Source organism: Gopherus evgoodei, chromosome 11 (genome assembly GCF_007399415.2).
Source record: "Gopherus evgoodei ecotype Sinaloan lineage chromosome 11, rGopEvg1_v1.p, whole genome shotgun sequence".
NCBI lineage: Eukaryota > Metazoa > Chordata > Testudines > Testudinidae > Gopherus > Gopherus evgoodei.
Genome location: NC_044332.1, coordinates 24,764,236 through 24,783,020, shown reverse-complemented (window position 1 = coordinate 24,783,020; position 18,785 = coordinate 24,764,236). Strand labels below are relative to the sequence as shown.

At 42.6% G+C, this 18,785-nt stretch overlaps 1 protein-coding gene across 1 annotated transcript in view; it reads right to left on the bottom strand.

Annotated features, from left to right (window-relative positions):
* STK17B (serine/threonine kinase 17b) overlaps positions 1-12,746 on the bottom strand; it is a 34,881-nt gene extending 22,135 nt beyond the window's left edge. Inside the window, 2 exon segments of the mRNA XM_030580188.1 lie at positions 5,826-5,992; positions 12,616-12,746. Of these exon segments, the coding sequence (XP_030436048.1) occupies positions 5,826-5,947 (122 nt within the window). The 5' untranslated portion in view covers positions 5,948-5,992; positions 12,616-12,746.
* Positions 12,747-18,785: the final 6,039 nt, after the last annotated feature.

Sequence of the window (18,785 nt, the reverse complement as noted above, 5' to 3'; positions counted from 1 at the left end):
CATCTCAATAGTTTGAGAACCCTGGCTAGTGTACTGTTTCTTTCAATAAATCAACACCATCATTTCAGCAAACATTGGATGTACTAATCTTATAGTAAGATTAGAATCACTTCCATCTATTAAGGGGATTACAATGTCTAGTTCAAGTTAGCTAAAAAAAATTACATGTGCACAGAAACACATTTTGCATATGTAGGGCATCTGATGCCAAGATCTCAAAGTGCTGCACACAATTAAGATTCACTCCCACTCCTGTGACACGACTTAATAGTTATAAAAAAGTTTCTCTATTTGTCATGTTTATTTTAGACAAATTTATTTCTAATTTAGGATTAAGTGATTTGTGGGAATTACAGATAGCCTCCATTCAATTATATTAGGTTTCACTAAAAGTGTGCCTTATTGGGAAGAAACTCCCATTAAGTGTAAGAGATTTTCAAAGCCCATAAATTCCCTCCATAAACAATTCTCAAGATTGCAAACAAAAACTTCAGCTTTTGTGCATTTTTATAAAAATCAATTCTTACATGTTTTGTTTATTTTAAAAACAAACTAGAAAGCTGAGTTACAATATAAACTTTTAGATGGCTAAACTCAGGCAAGGAAAAGCAAGAGACTTGCCCAGGTTTGTGCAGCAAGTCAATGATAAAACCAGAAATACAGTCCAGTAATCTTGTCACTCAGTCCTATTTTTTAGTTGCTAGACATCATTCCTCTTCTTGAATATACTACAAAGACAAAGCGTTCTGTTTCATTTCCTTGACAACTGTTAAGTATAGAAGCAAAAATATGTTTTGGTAAAGACAAGTTTTTAGGAGAAAGCCACATACTGTTTCTAAAAACCAAGCTGACCTTTTAGAAAACTAGAAAAAAAATGTACTCCCTAAGCCAAGTTATAAACTCCTGAAAAAGCAAGGTTTACGATCATGAGGACATTTCAACAGAGCCTAGTTTCATAATTATGAAGTATTTTCATAATCAGACAAAAATAGAATGGACTTAAGAACTGAGACAATGAAATAAAATTAAAAATTTCAAATGGTGTAAATATGAAGAACTTTTCTAGAGTTTTACATACTAAGATCAGCATACTGTATATTTCCAGAGTTCATATACATCAGTGAATGTGCAGATGATGCCTTGTCACATGCAAATTCTATCACCTATTCACACATGCTAGAAAAGGTCATGTGCAACTCTGGATTCTGAGTTGAGGCCCCTATTGATGTCTGAATCAACCTCTGTACACAAAAATATACCCATCTGCTTATCAAAACAGTTTCCATTTGCAGGTAATATTAAATACACTTTCCAATTAGCATAAAAGCTGATGAATTATGAAATGGAGTAAAATTCCACAAGTTTCTAGTATTTATTGTTAAAAATATTGACTAAATACTTCCCCACTATTTTGCAACAGACCAGATAGTGAAATAACTAAGAACAAAATGTTGCTTTAAAAGAAAACCAAAACCACATACAAAGTGCAGAAACAGATGGGGAGCATATTATGTAAAAGTCAACACATGAATTAGTTAAAAGAAAGAGGTAGAAGAATGTTATTAGCCTGAGATGCACACCCTCTTATGCCAGATAATTTCAAATGGCTAACTGCTTTCCCAGCTCTGAAAATGCTTTGCAGTAATCTGTTTAACATGAATCAGATGAATTCTATAACAAATAATAAAATTTGAAGATAATATATATTTTGGTGGGTATTTGTCTTGCCCTACCAACCACAACTTAAATTTTTAAAGAAGAGGAATAATTTAAGTTTCATGTAAACAGTCAGAGCTTTCCTGCTAATTTCCTGAACATCTTCCTTCCACTTAGAGTGAACACTAGTTTTGAAATGTCAGTGATAGTATCTTATGAAGACAGGATATATGAATTATTACTAATAAAGGTTATTGCTTTTTATTGCAATGCACTACAAATTTAAACTTGTGCTAATTAAGAAAAAAAACCTGTAAGATGAGCTAAGACTGAAACAATAAGAACATAAGAATGGCCGTACTGGGTCAGACCAAAGGTCCATATAGCCCAGTATCCTGTCTACCGACAGTGGCCAATGCCAGTTACCCCAGAGGGAGTGAACCCAACATGCAATGATCAAGTGATCTCTCTCCTGCCATCCATCTCCACCCTCTGACAAACAGAGGCTAGGGACACCCTTCCTTACCCATCCTGGCTAATAGCCATTAGTGGACTTCACCTCTATGAATGTATGCAGTTCTCTTACAAACACTGTTATAGTCTGAGCCCTCGCAACCTCCTCAGGCAACGAGTTCCACAAGTTGTCTGTGCGCTGTATGAAGAACTTCCTTTGATTTGTTTTAAACCTTCTGCTCATTAATTTCATTTGGTGGCCCCCAGTTCTTGTCTTTTGGGGACAAGTAAATAACTTTTCCTTATTTACTTTCTCTACATCACTCATGATTTTATATACCTATATCATATCCCCCCTAGTCTCCTCTTTTCCAAGCTGAAAAGTCTTTAATCTCTCCGCATACAGGACCCCGTTCCAAACCCCTAATCATTTTAGTTGCCCTTCTCTGAATCTTTTCTAATGCCAGTATATCTTTTTTGAGATGAGGAGACCACATCTGTATGCAGTATTCAAGATGTGAGCGTACCACGGATTTATACAAGGGCAATAATATATTCTCTGTCTTATTTTCTGTCCCCTCTTTAAAGATTTCTAACATCCTGTTTGCTTTTTGTCTGCCGCTGCACACTGCATGGACGTCTTCAGAGAACTACCCACAAAGACTCCAAGATCTTTTTCCTGATTCGTTGTACCTAAATTAGCCCCATCATATTGTATGTATAGTTGGGGCTATTTCTTCCAATATGCATTACTTTACATTTATCCACATGAAATTTCATTTGCCATTTTGTTGCCCAATCACTTAGTTTTCTGAGATGTTTTTGAAGTTCTTCACAGTCTGCTTTGGTCTTAACTATCTTGAATAAATAAATATATCAGTAGGTTCAAGGAAAGTTACTTTTTGATTAAAAAAGATCTGTAGAAAGGCAGGAAATTCATTATATTTTAACAATGAAATACAAAACTGAATAGTTAAGATAATCCCTGGTAAACCACCACTATGCACACAGGGCATGCAGAAATACATTTAATGCAGTTTCATAATATTTACATCAGGGTCTCAAACACGCAGCTCACAGAGTTATTTCCTGCAGCCTGCCATAGATGCTGACTCCACTGGCAGCCAAGCTCCCCTACCCCTCCCAACAGCACACCACATCCTGCTCCTCTGCCTACTTCCCAGCACTTCCCCCACCAAACAGCTGTTTGGCAGCACTTAGGACTTTCCAGGAGGGAGGGGGGAGGAGCAGGGACACAGCACACTCAGGGGAGGACGTGGAGAAGAGGCAGGGCTGGGGCAGGGATTTGGGGAAGGAGGTGAAATAGGGGCAGGGAGGGGCGGAGACTTTGGGGAAAGGGTTGGAAGGGAAGATGTTGTTAGCTGGATCAGCAAAACATAACCCATCTCTGGCCCTGCTGCTGCAAGCTCCCCTACACATGCTCTGGGGAGGAGGGCAGGCAGGCAGGCTCTCGGAGCTGCTATTTAAGGCACTGTTTACAGTCACTCTCGCTCTGGGGGTGGGGATGTCTGCTGCGTGAATTTCAATGAGCCATTTCCACAGTTCTCTGAAGTTTAACCAAGTCAAACTGCCCAAGCTTGACAAACAGCCTTGCTGCTCCTCGCACCAGACTAAGCCTTTGAGCCTGCTCTTCCTGCATCCCCAATCCTTCCCTCCAGCTATACCGCAACTCACACCACCCTTAGCCAGCCCCTTCGCCACTCTTCAAATCTCCCCTCCCTCATGGGAGGGCCAAACACACCCACCATTGAAATCCTCTCCATTGATCTCATGTGCAGTGTGAAACACTGGGGGAGAAGAGAAACCGGGAAAACAGCAGCCAGTCACTGGAAAAGGTCCTTGTCCTTTAACACTGGGAGGGAGGGAAGGGGAAGGCAAATCAGAGAGAAATATCGGGGTGAGGGGAAAGAACAAGGATCTTGGATCTTCCAGTTTACAAAAGCCAAGCCTGTTCCTCACGCCTCCCACTCTCAACAATGCCTGGGTGGGAAAGAAATCCCCAGTCCTCCAAGGGCATGCAGATGCTTCAACATAGGTGCTGACTGCTGAATAAATTCGCTCAATAGAGGCCTACAATTCCCAGCATGCTCTCTACTCCACCTTGCACTGAGATGCTGCCTTAGAGATGGAGCAAGGCATGCTGTGAGTAGTTTGTTAAGAGTGTCAACGTAGTTTGTATGAATAGTTACTTTTAAAAGTTCTTGCCATTATGTTGATAGACTGTTAGTGTAGTAGATCATCATCGGTGTTACCACATAAGGAATAGTTACAGGTGTTTATATTTTATTAAAACCCCTCTTCGCATTACATTTTAAAAAAAGTTAATACATTGACTTTTAATAGCATCCTATATTACTCTTAATTTTTTGACTATGCTTTTGTATTGTTGGATGAAAAGGTTTCAGTGATGCGGCCCTCAGGCTAATATATTAGTCCTCATGTGGTCCTCATGGTGATTTCTGAGTTCGAGACCCCTGATCTACATGAATGTACTGTCACATTTGACATGTGAGGTAGGAACATTTTCTAAAGACTTCCTGCTGAATATGCCATTTCTTCATTGTCCTTCTGTTAACACCTTCGTCACGTGCAATGAATAGTGCAGCCTTTTCCATCTCTCATCTCCCCACTCCAAGCTGTCTAAAACATGACTACTGGGATCACACTCTTCCTCTGCTCCAAGCATATCACCCCATCCTTAGAATACCTTCATTGGCTATGTGGCCCTTATCATAAATTCAAGCACTTCCTCACCTACAAAACCACACATTCTACATCTCCATTCTTAACTCCTCCTTTCATCTCCTTCCTCCACTTGGCTTTGTGCCTCCTACCATGCTGCTCCCAAACCCTAGAGCAGATCAAGCTGTCTTTCTTCAAGCAATCTATACACCAGTGCTTCCCCCAAATGTGAGCCAAGACTAGCAGGGGGAGAATGGAGAAAGAGGGCAAACAGGCCTCTTGCTTTGTTCTCCAGATTTTCAGCTTGCATTTAAAAGAGTAAATCTCTAGATAATGGGATTACAAAAAAAACCTTTGAAAATATGATCACACTAACCGGTGAGCTATGTTTGTCTGAGATTCCAGTATTTTGCTAATACACAGAATGTATAAAAGGAAAAGTAGTATCGTACAGTGAAGAGCTAGACAGTCTACTTCAGTTACTGTCCATTTGGGTAGCCCTTTAACACCACAAAATGGTAGGGCTGAAGGTGGGACTTAGCTTTCAAATGTTTAGGAAATGATGTCTTTCACCTTTTCTTATAATTACTCCTCACACTATCCATCTTTTGAAATTTTTCCATGTCTTATTTAGATTATAACCTCTTCAGCATATTTCTGAAGCATGTGTATGTAAGAAAAAAATCATGACCCCGATACACATGTAGGAGATCCTGTGTACACAAATCTACACACATGCGTGTGGAAAGGACTGGCAAGCCATCTACATGGCATCTTCCCCTAGATACCACATAGACCTTTCCATTTGTCTGGAAATATTAACAGAGGAAGAAATGCTTTTCATTTCCCCCGCATGCTCCACCTTCTGGAGTCTACTAGAAAAGATAAACACAGGCTGGGGTTATATTACTCTTTCCACAAATACCCCTCCGCAGCTGGGATTTCTTTTCCATGTGAATTTACACCTCTTACCCCCCAACCCCCAAACCATCACATAAATAGGATGTTCTTACCTTCCTAGTTCTTTAGGTTCAAGCATGTAAAAATTGTAAAAATTATCCATCTTGATTTGTGTCTGAAGAGATGTGGACAACAAGCCTAAAAGGCTTTTGCTCTCTGACTTTCTCCTGGACATAATTAACACAAGGTCTTCTCTCCTCTGCTGGTTACCTATTTTCACCTGTCAAAACAATATGTATTAAACATGACCAATACTACAAAAATCCCACTGCTACACAGCAGGAAGAGTCATCTAATAAAGCTATGTAATCAAAAAACAGCTATTTTAACACCTTTGGTTTTTCATCTCTCTTAAAAAGAATGAATAGGGATAGCAATAAGAATAAGGATTGCTTATGAATGGAAGTCAATGGATAACAGGCTGAGCTATGGCCATATAAAAACCACATGACATTTCTTAATATAACATCTAAAAGGGCTTCCCTGTTTTTACCACGTCTATCAAAATTGCAAAGAACATAGGAGAGCAGAGGAATATTTTGCATAAGAATTTCATAAAAATAAGTTATTGTTAAGAGTTGCGGTAATCCTTTAATATACAACATTAAATCAGTGAATAAATCAGCACACCTTCTCCAAACTTATGAGTTACTAGCTATGTTCTTATAATTAGGTGAGGCCATTTAGAACGTACTGATGTGCATGTATTATCTCAGCTCTGTTACCTGGGTAATATGCTGCTACACAAGTTTAGTAAGATACACCCTGCAACATTATCTCCATTAGCTGCCTATAAACAGCAGATTATAACCCAGTGCTGCACTTTTCATAGCCTGTGTTTGTGTAGGCCATAGCAATATTCAAAGTCATCTCTTTGGGCCTTGTCCTGCACTTCCATACTATGTGCCTTAGAAACCTCACCATGGTGGTACCTCTCAGTCATGTTAACACTCAGTGGGGAATTCTTATTAAAATCCCTCAGATTAAGAAGAGTGATACCATGGTTTGGAAGGCTGGAACCAAGAGTCTTCATGCTACTCTGGAGGATCTCTGATCCATTCCCTGGGAGGGGGAAAGGTAAGGAAAGGTATCAGGCTGACTGTGGCTCAATTCTAGGTCAAAGCATAGACTGAGAGGGCTTCCAGTGGTGAGAGCAATGGCTTGATTAAGCAAATAGCTCAAAGGATAAGAGATTTCCTGGAAAACCAGTAGGTGTTCAGGAGGAAGTTCAAACTTCTCTGGTGAGATTTATGTTACTAGGACAACGGGTTTATCCACATAACTTATTTCCATTTTCTTTCCTGGAAAAGGAAAAGAAAAAAACCAACTGCCACCCACACTATTTGTTCTTTCCTTTAAAAAAAAAAACAAAACAAAAAAAAAAAACGTACTACATATCCAGTGCTGCACAAGGGGCAGATTCAGATGAGGCTGTTCCAGTGGCTTGATGCAATGAACCTGAGCCATCACAGTAACTATGGTTCCAGTAAGAATCAATGGCTCTAAAGCAGCAGCAAGCAATTTAAAATGAGGTTTCAGGCATTGAACTGATGGCCTTGAATCTGGGGCAGGGTATGGTTCCATAATATGGCCCTGGACCTTAATGTCACCCTTTGCTGTAGCTCTGATTTCTACATAGGATTGCTTTTGCAGTTCAATATGAAAATCTAGGAGTGCCAGAACATTAAGGATATGCTCTCAAGGACTGGCTCTTTCATCTGACACGTGAGGCCAAGCTTTTATGCTCTGCCACAGCCGATCTCCGCCAATTCACAGAGACCACCACCTTAGACTCCTTGGCTTGGGGCAAATCTAACGGTTCTGGAACCTTGCCAGACTTTTTAACCTGGGGGTCAGAGCTGAGGCTGGTCTTCCAGCACTTACATAGACCTGTATTTCAGACCTGGAAAGTTTAACCACTGATGGTTCCTACAACAGCATAGGTTGGAAGAGATTCTAACGCTCCTTTCTGGTCTCAGAGTCAAAGGTGTTCCATATGAAACAACAAGAAACTAGACGACCTTCCTCCACACCTATACAAGCAGGCCAGATGATGCATGTGCGCATCCAAAGCCGAAAGAAACAGCAAGGCAAGAGGCACATCTCAAACTCTGGTTTCTTTGTCTCCAGTCCCAATGTATAAGAAACAAGCACTCATGCCAGGGCACTAATAGCTTTAGACAAAAAACAAAAAAACAACAAGAATACAGAGAGCTAGCTAAGTAAAACCTAGCTAAACTAAGACAGACATATCACTGGGAACACTCCATTCTGACAAACATGAGTCCATGAACCTGGTACGGTTTCTGGCCTCTTTGCTACTGCAGTTGGAAGAGACTGAGGAAGCCAGCGCTCAACCCCATTCCCTTTTGTGTAGCCCATCCTTTCAAACTGCCCTTCCTAAATTTTAACGACTGAAACATCCAGCCTATTTCAGGGGAAAATATGTTCTAAACCATGCAAAGCAGTGTAATGCATGCAATAAAAAATCTTTGACATAATTTGAGGAGTTATTGCAAACAAGTTTCTATGTTACTCTGAATATCTTAAAGTTTGGTTTTTAACAGCTGAAACAAAAATTTAAGTTGAACATGTAAATCCTGGTACTGCAGTCAAGTCTGCACAGGCTGACCCTTGCACCTGAGGGGAATACCAAGGAAGGGAAAAGGGGTCAGCCACATGGATCCAATTGCAGTAGTCAGGCCTTACTTTGAATTTAGAAGTCTTTTATATAGACATCAAGGTTATTGAAATGAGGGCATCTGAGATATTCAGGCTGCACTAAAAGAATAAGTCTCTCAATTACTCACTCCTTGTTGAAGGATACACAGTTATGCCAAAGGCACAGAACAGCAAGTAGTGATCTTGCATCACGCTTACCATACTGTATGAAAGGGCTGGTCCACACTACGGGGGAGAAATCGATCTTAGATACGCAACTTCAGCTACGTGAATAACGTAGCTGAAGTCGAATATCTAAGATCGGATTACTCACCCGTCCACACCGCGCGGGATCGATGTTCGCGGTCTCCCTGTTGATTCCGGAACTCCGTTGGGGTTGATGGAGTTCCAGAATCGATATAAGCGCGCTCGGGGATCGATATATCGCGTCTAGATTAGACACGATATATCAATCCCCGAGCAATCGATTTTAACCAGCCAATAAGGCGGGTAGTCTGGACGTAGCCAAAGATCTGAACAGAACAGAGTTACTTAAGGACAACAGCAAAAACAAACAAAAAAACAGTATAGTTAAAACATGATTTTGAACAGTTAAAATGTAAATCAATAGAAATTTATAGAACTATTTTTTAAAGTTCAATAGTATCCAGTGGAGTCTTGAAGGGGTCTGCCTTGAGTCCAGTACCATTTGATATTTTCATTAGGACTCAGATAATGGGGTGGAGAACATGCTTTAAAAAAAAAAGTGTGTCTGGGAAGAGTTTGCAAGCACTTTGATAAAAAGGATTAGAAATCAAAATGACCTTGACAAACTGGAGAATTATTCTGCATCTACATGATGAAATTCAATGCAGGTATGTGCAAAGTGCTACACTTAGAAAGGAAAAAAAATCAAATGCATCGCTACAAAATGGAGAGTAACTGGCTAGGTGGTAGTATTGCTAAAAACAATTAGGGTAATAATGGCTCACAAACTGAATGTGAGCCAATAATGATGCAGCTGCAAAAAAAAAGAAAAAACCACCTAACATCCTGGGGTGTATTAATTGAAGTGTCATGTGTAAAGCACAGAAGGTAATTGTCCTGCTCTGTTCAGTACTGTAGAGGCCTAAGCTTGAATACTGTGTCTTGTTATGGGCACCACACTTTAAGAAAGATGTGAACAGACTGGAGAGAGTCCAGAGGAGAGCAACAAAGAGATAAAAACTTTAGAAAACCTGACCTATGAGGAAAGGTTAAAAATTGGGAATGTTTAGTCTTGATAAAAGACTGAGCGGGTAGCCTGCCAGTCTTAAAGTGTGTTAAGGGCTGTTATAAAAAGGACAGTCAGCTGTTCTCAGTGTCCACTAAAGGTAATACAAAAAGCAATGGGCTTCATCTACAGCAAGGAAGATTTAGGTTACATATGAGAAACTTTTTTTAACTAACTATCAGGATAGCTTGGTACTGGAATAGGTTACTAAATGAGGTTGTGGAATCCCCATCACTGAGAGTTTTTAAGAACATATTAGACAAAACCCTATCAGAGATGATCTCAGCACATTTGTTCTGCTTCAGTGAGGAGGGCTGGACTAGATAACCTCTTTAGGTCCCTTCCAGCCTTACATTTCTATGAATAGATGATTAAACAACTTCAGTGTCAGCAGTTTATCTTCCAATTTGGGGATGGAGAAGGGAAAAAACAAAAGAAATATCGTATCTTCATCTCCTTCAAACTAGTTATCTTTCATATCTAACACATTCACACCAATAGTGTGAAATCACCAGTTCTCTGAAATTATACATTCATAATGGAACTACACCTCTAGCCCGATATAACACGACTATGATATAACATGAATTCGGATATAACATGGTAGAGCAGTGCTCTGGGACTGCGCCACTCCAGTGGATCAAAACAAGTTCGATATAATGCAGTTTCACCTATAACACGGTAAGTTTTTTTTGGCTCCCGAGCACAGCGTTATATCGAGGTAAGGTGTACTTTGATTCATATTTATTGGCTATAAGAAATAACACTAATTAAATCTAACTTGTGGATTCTTCAAAGAAGTCTGTGTCATGGTTTAAAAGTTATGATACATTTTTTAATTAAAATATAAAGGGAACACAATTTAGGCCAAACACAACATATAAAGACAACTTCAAAAGTGTTGTTATAAACAAGTCTTTATTTACCCATTTAGTAATAGCAACTTAGATTATGAAAAAGAAATAATATTGAGAATCCAATTTGTCACTAACTTATACTGGTTTAACTTTAATAGACTAAATGGAGCAAACAGTAGTTTCACTTTTAGGTTCTTAGTACTACATTGGTTTGGTTTCAAACTTACAGTGTGAGTTTTTTCACTAGAATTTTATAAACTGTAGACACATATCTATAGTTTTGTGAATATATTTAGGATTAAATACTTTTAAAAAGTTAAATTGTGCCAACCTTTGGCATTCCTTTTACACTGTTATGGCCAGATAAGTGCAGCTTTTACAAAAATAGCAGTTACTTGAGAATATGAAGGGGAAAAAAAGCACACCATTGTTTATGTAAGACTAAAAACATATTGTGCTCTGCTCCTGAAGAGCCATTGGGCAACACAAACTAAATTTAAAAGGAAGCCACAGAATAATGCCAAATATCATCACATGATATTGGTACAAGAAAACAGATGCCACACGATGGCCCAAATCTGCATGTGTAGGTCTGTGCAATCACAAATGTCTAGAAGCGTAGGACCTCAATAGGTCATCTTGTCCAGTTCCCTGCACTCAAGGCAGGATAAATATGCAATGTGTTCACAGGCACCAGGTTCCCTAGTTTTTAATTCCAATGAAACAAAGGCAGTTAAATAAAGAAAATTTCTGATTCATATATATTTAATGTCTTCAAAAGAAAAACTGAGTAACAAAACATTAGAAAACAAAGGTTCAAGCATTTCATTTTTTTGCTACAGTATTAGACATATTTCAAGCATGAGTTGTGGGCATAGGTAAAAAAACTGAGAAAAAAACAATAAAGTGTCATTTATCCAACTAAAACTAATGAAAGGAGTTTAAAAAAAAAAGGCAAAAAAAAGAAAAAGCTATATCCGGAGCTAAGAAACTGCAGTTTCAGCAGAGAGAACCCAGGCATTGTGAACTACTTCAGGACAGCATATGAAATGGTACGTCTAGAATTAGAAGAGAGTGTCGGAGTGCATTCTCAAGGGAGTAAGAAGTCTGACCCACAACGTCCCATAGCCTTAAAATGATGTCCAGAACTCACACAGGCAAGGGCTTCTCTTGCTGCGGTGGAGGACTAGGGAATTTCGGTTACAGAAAGCTTCACAGATGGTAAAGCCATTAACCCTGCTCACACCAAGCTCCATCCTCTGCGAAGTTTTGTTTTACCCTTTATTTTAGGTCTGTCTGTGCTGCCCACTTCACGTGCCAGTAACGAAGTTAAACACACAGGAGTATTCCTGGCTGGAAAGGGACGGAACTAAGGATACAAGAACTCCTCCAATTTTCACAAAAAGAACAGGAGTACTTGTGGCACCTTAGAGACTAACAAATTTATTCAGCATGAGCGTTCGTGGGCTACAGACCACTTCTTGGGATGCACAGAATAGAACACACGACAGGAAGTTACTCTGGGCAACCTCTCTCAAGCACTGAACATTCAGAGTGCTTAACCCGACCGCCCCTCTTCGTACCTAGGTCTTAAGCCGCCAGCGGCTCAGCACTCCCCAGCTTGGACAACGGCCTAGCAGGAGAGACACCAAGCCCGGCGCTCGGCCCAGGGAGATTCTTCCTTCGGGCCGCCTCTCCGAGCCCGCTGCGGGCCCGGGGCACGTCGCAACGCAGGTGAGCACTGAGGGGGCAGCGCGCGCAGGAGAACGGCCGGCCCGGCTGCCTTCGGCTAGGGAGCCCCCCTGCCGGTCACGGAGCCTGCGGCGAGACTCCCAGCCCCCAGCGCGGAGAGCGTTGTGCCGCCGGTTGCTGGGGCGGGTGCCACCCCCCGGCACGGTGACAGGGCGGGGCTGTTCCCTACGCCGCGGGGGCTCCCCCAGCCGCAGGAGGAAGGGTGCCACCTTCGCCGGTGGCTCTCGGGGAGATACCCCGGCCGGGGCAGCACGGAGGCGCGTCCCACCCTCGCAGTGGCCAAGGTCTCCCGGTACTTACTGCGAAGCTCCCGCGCCTCACTCGTCCCCACAAGCGGACGGCGCCGCCCTCGCGCTCAGCTCTGCCCGGCGCTTCCACCGCAACCCCCACAGTTGGCGTTTGAAAAGCGCAATTCGGCAGCTGCGGCTGCAACGGCGCCGGCCCCACAGCCCCGCCCTCCGACCTAGCATAGAGCCAATCCGCGCCGGCTGTGGGCGGGCCTTCCCTCACTGATTGGCAGAACTCCCTCGCATGGGGAAGGGCACCGGCAGCCCCTCACTTTCGTAGGCACTCGACGGGAAGCCCTAGGGGCGAGGGAGGGATGGGGAAATGGAGGCACGGGAGAGAGGTCGGAGCACACTAGGCCAAAGGGCCATTGCAGCACCGGCAATGCAACAGTTTCGAATCAGCTCTGCCCCCCCTGGCTGGGAGTTACTGGGCCCAGGCAAGCTGACCCGCTGCTCACTAGGGGCCGGGGCCAGGGCCAGAGCCAGAGGTGATGCTGCCAGCGGTGTCACAACAGTCTTTGCTAGGACACACCATGGTGTAACTAGGGCCATGGTGTAACTAGGGCTGAGTGGGAGGAAAGGCGGGGCTAGGACTGGAAAAACCACCAGCAGCTTTGTGGAGGGAGGGGACTTGCCCGATCTTAAATCTTCCTGGTGGATCCTCTTTCTTCCACCCTTCATTCACCACATTTCTGTGTCCCCACTCCAGTTTTGCCCCCACCACAGATAGCTCCCACATGCCTCATACCAACTCACTGAGATTTACATTGTCATGTCATGTCATCTCTGACATTGGCCCTACACCTTCAGGGAAATATCAAACCCACTCACTAACTAGTCAGCGAAATAGAAAAATCAATAAAAAACTAGCTGCAAATGTAGCTTTATTAACTTGCAGTTTGCTGGCTGGGGAGACTATCCCAAGAAAGATAACACTACATCATGAGCCTCTCCATTTACACCCTCAGAGAAGAAATGAGCCACTTTAAAAACTGGAATTGTTTTTTAAGGAATTTAAGACTGAAGGGCAGTACCCCGAATTACTGTATATTGCTGTAGCTTCGTTGACTTAGTGCCTGTTGATTGGGTGCAAAGTCTTTTAAAACTTTATCCACTACTTTATTTCCCTACTCTCGTGGAGGGAAGTTGAAGACAGTGACTGCTATACATTCTTTCCTTTTACTTATTTACCTTTTTTATTGGTTACACGTGTGCAAATGCAATAGCTGAGGGCCACATTCCCAAAGCTTCTGGAGATAAGGCAGAAGAACTAGTAACTCCTCCCCACCATACTTGCTACGTGTATAGTACTAGATTGGGGTAGGCAACCTGTGGCATGCGTGCCAAAGGTGGCATGCGAGCTGATTTTCAGTGTCACTCACACTGCCCAGGTCCTGGTCATCGGTCCTGGGGGCTCCTCTGCTGGCCTGGGGTTCCGGCCGCCAGCCCCCTGCCAGCTTGGGTTCCGGCTGCTGGCCCCGCTCAGCCGGCTGCCAGCCCTGGGTCCCAGCCACCGGTCCCGGGGATAATGCTTCCAGCTTAGGGTACTAGCCACTGGCTTCCTGCCAACTGGGGTTCCGGCCGCCAGCCCCATTCTGCCAGTTGCTGGCCCCGGGTCCGGGCCACCAGTCTGGGGGACTCTGCTACTGGCCTGGGGTCCCGGCCGCCAACTTGGGGCTCTGCAGCCGCTCCCAGCTGTGACCCACTGGCCCCAGCCTAGGGCAGTGAGGGGTGCAGACAGTGGCAAGAGGGGGCACAGCTCAGCACCCCCACCTCAATAATTGTTCCAGTGCCACTGTGCTGGGATATTTTTAAGTCCTGATTTGCTGCTTACATCACTATCACACCACGTGGAACAGTGCACTGTGTTTGACGTTGAGATTAGAATGTACATGCAAGAACTGGAATAAGAATATTCTGACAGATTTCAAGATTTCCAGCGATTTGGCCCTATGCTTTCTTTTCTAATTAAACCTGAAAAGTTCAATGAAAGTGACTTGGATTTGTCTGTATTTCAGTGGCTGGGTGTTGAAGATTTTGAAATGCAGCTCATTCAGTTAAAAAGCTCAGAAATGTGGGCATCAAAGTTTGGAGATCTGTGGAGTGCACTTGAAGCTGCCAAGAGAGATCATGGGGCCTCTATTCTGACCTGCTGGATGTCCCTGCCAGTGAAATTTAACTGTTTGAAGAAAATTGTTTTTGCAGTGCTTTCAACATTTGGATCCACATACCTGTGTGAACAGTTTTTTTTCACACATAAAATCTGTCCTCTGTCCCTCTCAGAGCCAGTTAACAACTGATCACTCAGAAGCCTGTGTGCAGCTTAAAGTATCCAAATATGTGCCAGACATTGGAAAACTCAGCAAGGAAAAGCAAGGGCAAGGATCACACTAAACTGAAAAGATCTGCATTTTAATTTAATTTTAAATGAAGCTTCTTAAACATTTAAAAAAACTTATTTACTTTACATACAACAATAGTTTAGTATATATTATGTACTTATAGAAAGAAACCTTCTAAAAATGTTAAAAACCTTAAATTAGAGTGAATAAATGAAGACTCAACACACCACTTCTGAAAGGTTACAACCCCTGTACTAGATCTACTAAAGTACTCTTCCCATACAGAGGGATTACCCTGAGGCGGCTATTCGAACAGTAATACAGATTCACATGTGTGAAGAAGAGGAAGATATTCTATTCTTTCTTACTGGACAAGAGAAGATTGATGAAGCCTGTAAGAGGATAAAGCGTGAAATTGATGATTGATATTTACTTCATACATATGTATCATATATTCCCTTGTGAGTTAATAATTTTTAATCTTAACATTGAATTAGGTTTAACAATATGTACACAAATGGTAGCTTTGGAGTCCTAGAACTTGGAAAGAATAAAATATGACAATGTTATGGAGGAAATATTAGGTGAAAACCACTAGAGGATGCCAAAAGTGCATAGCACACCAGTTGGAGGTCATATTATTTGAATTATGGAAGGTCAAGTCTAGGCAAAATCATTCAGTATTGTGGACTGGAAATTTTCTTACCTGATCATTTCCTTTCTGCAAGCAGTGTCTCCCAGAATTCTGCAGCATATGGACTATTCCCCTCCTGTTTCAGATTTCAGAGGCAATTCAAAGCTGTATCACAGTCTGTGCTAGCCACACCCCCTTCTCCAGCCTGCTGCCAGATGATGAATTCCAAAGCTGTGTAAAAATTGATAGAAAATAATTAGTAACAATAATTCCAATGCTAACCAATAACTACATACAGCAAGTCCTTGTTTATATGGTAACTATCCAAATAGTTGGAGAGCTCTCCAGGGTGGGTAGAACTGTGGAAGATGCTGATAGCAGAAAGGAAATTATTGGGTAAGAAATTTTCCATTCTGCAACCTAACACCTTCCACAGTTCTGCTACATGTGGGAAGTAACAAGCAGTGGACAGTAATGAGGAGGGATAAGAGAACAAACAAAGAAAATAAATCCTTCAGGACTGCTCAGATGGCAAGGTTATTACTGGACCACCACCTACAGTACCCTCCTGCCAAAGCAGGCCTCAGGAAGACAGAAAATCCACTTAATAGCATCTGATTAAGGTGTTAATTGATGTCCAGGTTGCTGCTCTGCAGTGGAAGCTTATTCTCTTTTGGCCCCTGAGGTTGCCATGGGATTTTGTGAAATGCGCCTTGATTCCTTCTGGAACAGCCACACTGGATGCCTTCTGGAACTCAAGGACACAGTCCATCTGGCCAGGGTTAACTTGGGTTACTTTAAGGCCCTGACACCTTGAGTGAAAGGAAACAAACTCCCTGTGGATTCTGTGTGCTTGATATAAATCTTTAGTGCTCATCTGACATTCAAGGTGTGCCATAGCTTCTCAGTTGGTTGCTGTGGCTTTGGACAGAATGAAGAGAGGAAAATCTCCTGCGAGGCATAGAAGGGATAATTTACTTTAGGCAAGAACATTACTGGAGATCTTAGCAACACCTTGTCATCATGGAATGTGCAGTAAAGTTCCTGCATAGATAAGGCATCTAGTTCTGAAATTTGTCTGGTGGATGTGATGACGACCAAACCAGATTTTGATGGAGAGGTTAAAAGGTAATACAGATGTTAGAAGTTCAAAGGGATGGGTGGTAGAGCTTTCAGCACCAGTGGTAGGTCCCACTTATGGAAGCTTGGTCTGACTGCTGGTCTGGCCAGTCTGTCTGCTCTGAGAAACCTGGACAGTTCAGGGTTCTTGACCAGGGAGTCCTAGGATCCTGCAAAACAGTATGCTACTAAAGGCTGACACCTGGTGTGCTATGGTGCTTGGCTGATGTCTTTTAATTACTCCTCCTTGAAGGAAGTCTAGAGTAACTGGATTTAGTCTGTGCTCTTGACATCAAGCACTGAATTTGGTCTAGATGAAATAACAGGCTTTTAGTATGGAAGCTCTCTTAGAAGACAGCAGAATCCCTACCATGTTGGAAGATAGGCCAAGCACAGCTAACACTTCCCTTCCAACAGTCAGGCTGCCAGATGAAAATGGTCTGGGTCCAGATAGATGAACGGTCCAGGTCCAGATAGGCAAATGGATGTCTGGCCTCACAGTAGCTGCAAGGGTGGTTTCAGCTTTGAGTTCTATGATATCAGAGAACCAGGGTCTCCTTGGCCAGTGCAGAGTTAGCACTATCCCCCTTGCTTCTTCTCACTTTAACTTTTTGATTACTTTCTTTATGACAGGTAAGTGCAGGAAGGAATATAGCAAGCTTTGAGGCTATCTGTGTGACAGGGCATCTGTGCCCACAGACTTGGGGTCTGCAAGGTCTGATGAAGTATTTTGGTTGTTTTGCATTCTTGCAATTGGCAAACAGCTCTACTGAAGGAAGACAGTGTCTGTGGTTTAGGCACCATTCTGAGTTTTGATATTGCAATGATTGAGCCAGTCTGCCTTTGGGTTCAGCTCCCCCTTGAAGTGGATCACCTTTAAGAAAGGAAGAGTCATTTTTGTCCACTCAGTTTTCTCCATTGCTTCTGCACATAGACATACTTTCCTTGTCCTTCCTTGGTTAAGGACATAAGACTGGCCATACTGAGTTAGATCAATGGTCCATCTAGCTCAGTACCCTGTCTTCCAACAGTGGCCAGTGCCAGGTGCTTCAGAGGGAATGAACATAACAGGGCAATTATAGTGTGATCCATTCCATATCATCCAGTCAAGGCATCTGGCAGTCAGGAGTTTAGGGACACTCAGAGCATGAGGTTGCATTCCTGACCATCTTGGCTAATAGCCATTGATGGACTTATCCTCCCTAAAAAAAATTTTTTGAACCCAGATATACTTTTGGCCTTCACAACATCCCCAGCAGTGAGTTCCATAGGTTGACTGTGTGTTGTGTGAAGAAGCACTTCCTTATGTTTGCTTTAAATCTGCCATCTATTAATTTCATTGGGTAACCCCTAGTTCTTGTGTTATGTGAAGGGGTGATTTTACAGACCTTTATCATATCCATGGTCATCTCTTTTCTAAAATAAACAAACAGTCCAGTCTTTTTAACCTCTCCTCATATGGAAGCTATTTTATACCCTTATTTTTGTTGTCCTTCATTGTATCTTTTCCAATTCTAATATCTTTTTTGAGATGGGGAGACCACAACTGCAGGCAGTATTCAGGTTTGTATGTGCAACTGCTGCCTTATTGACTGACTGGACCACAATGTGGCACTTGCACATGGCTCTAGAATCTCAGAAGAGCTAGTTTGACTGCTCTGAATACTTGTGGTTCCTTTCCCCCAGGGGTCCAGATACCCTGCACCTTCTGGGTCCCAGAGGTGCTCTCCATCCTTCAAGACTGGTATTGATGGTGAGAACCTGAAGGTCTAGAAGGTTTATGGAGAGATCCCTGTGGATGCTGCCCAGGACTGTCCACTGTCTCAGGGAGTCACTGACCTGGTTCGGGATCAGTACCTGATCTTGAATGTGCTCCAGGGAATGGTCCTATACTTTCAGAAGCAAAGCTTGGAGGCAGTGGAGGTGTGATCTCATCCATGGGGTGACCTCTGTGCACAAGACCAGAAGGCCCAGTAGTTGAAGGCACTAAGCTATGGTTGGGCTCCTGCACTTAACCAGCATGAATATCAGATCCCGAATCTTCTGGAATGTGTCAATGATGGGTAGATCTGTGCTACTGATGTGTCT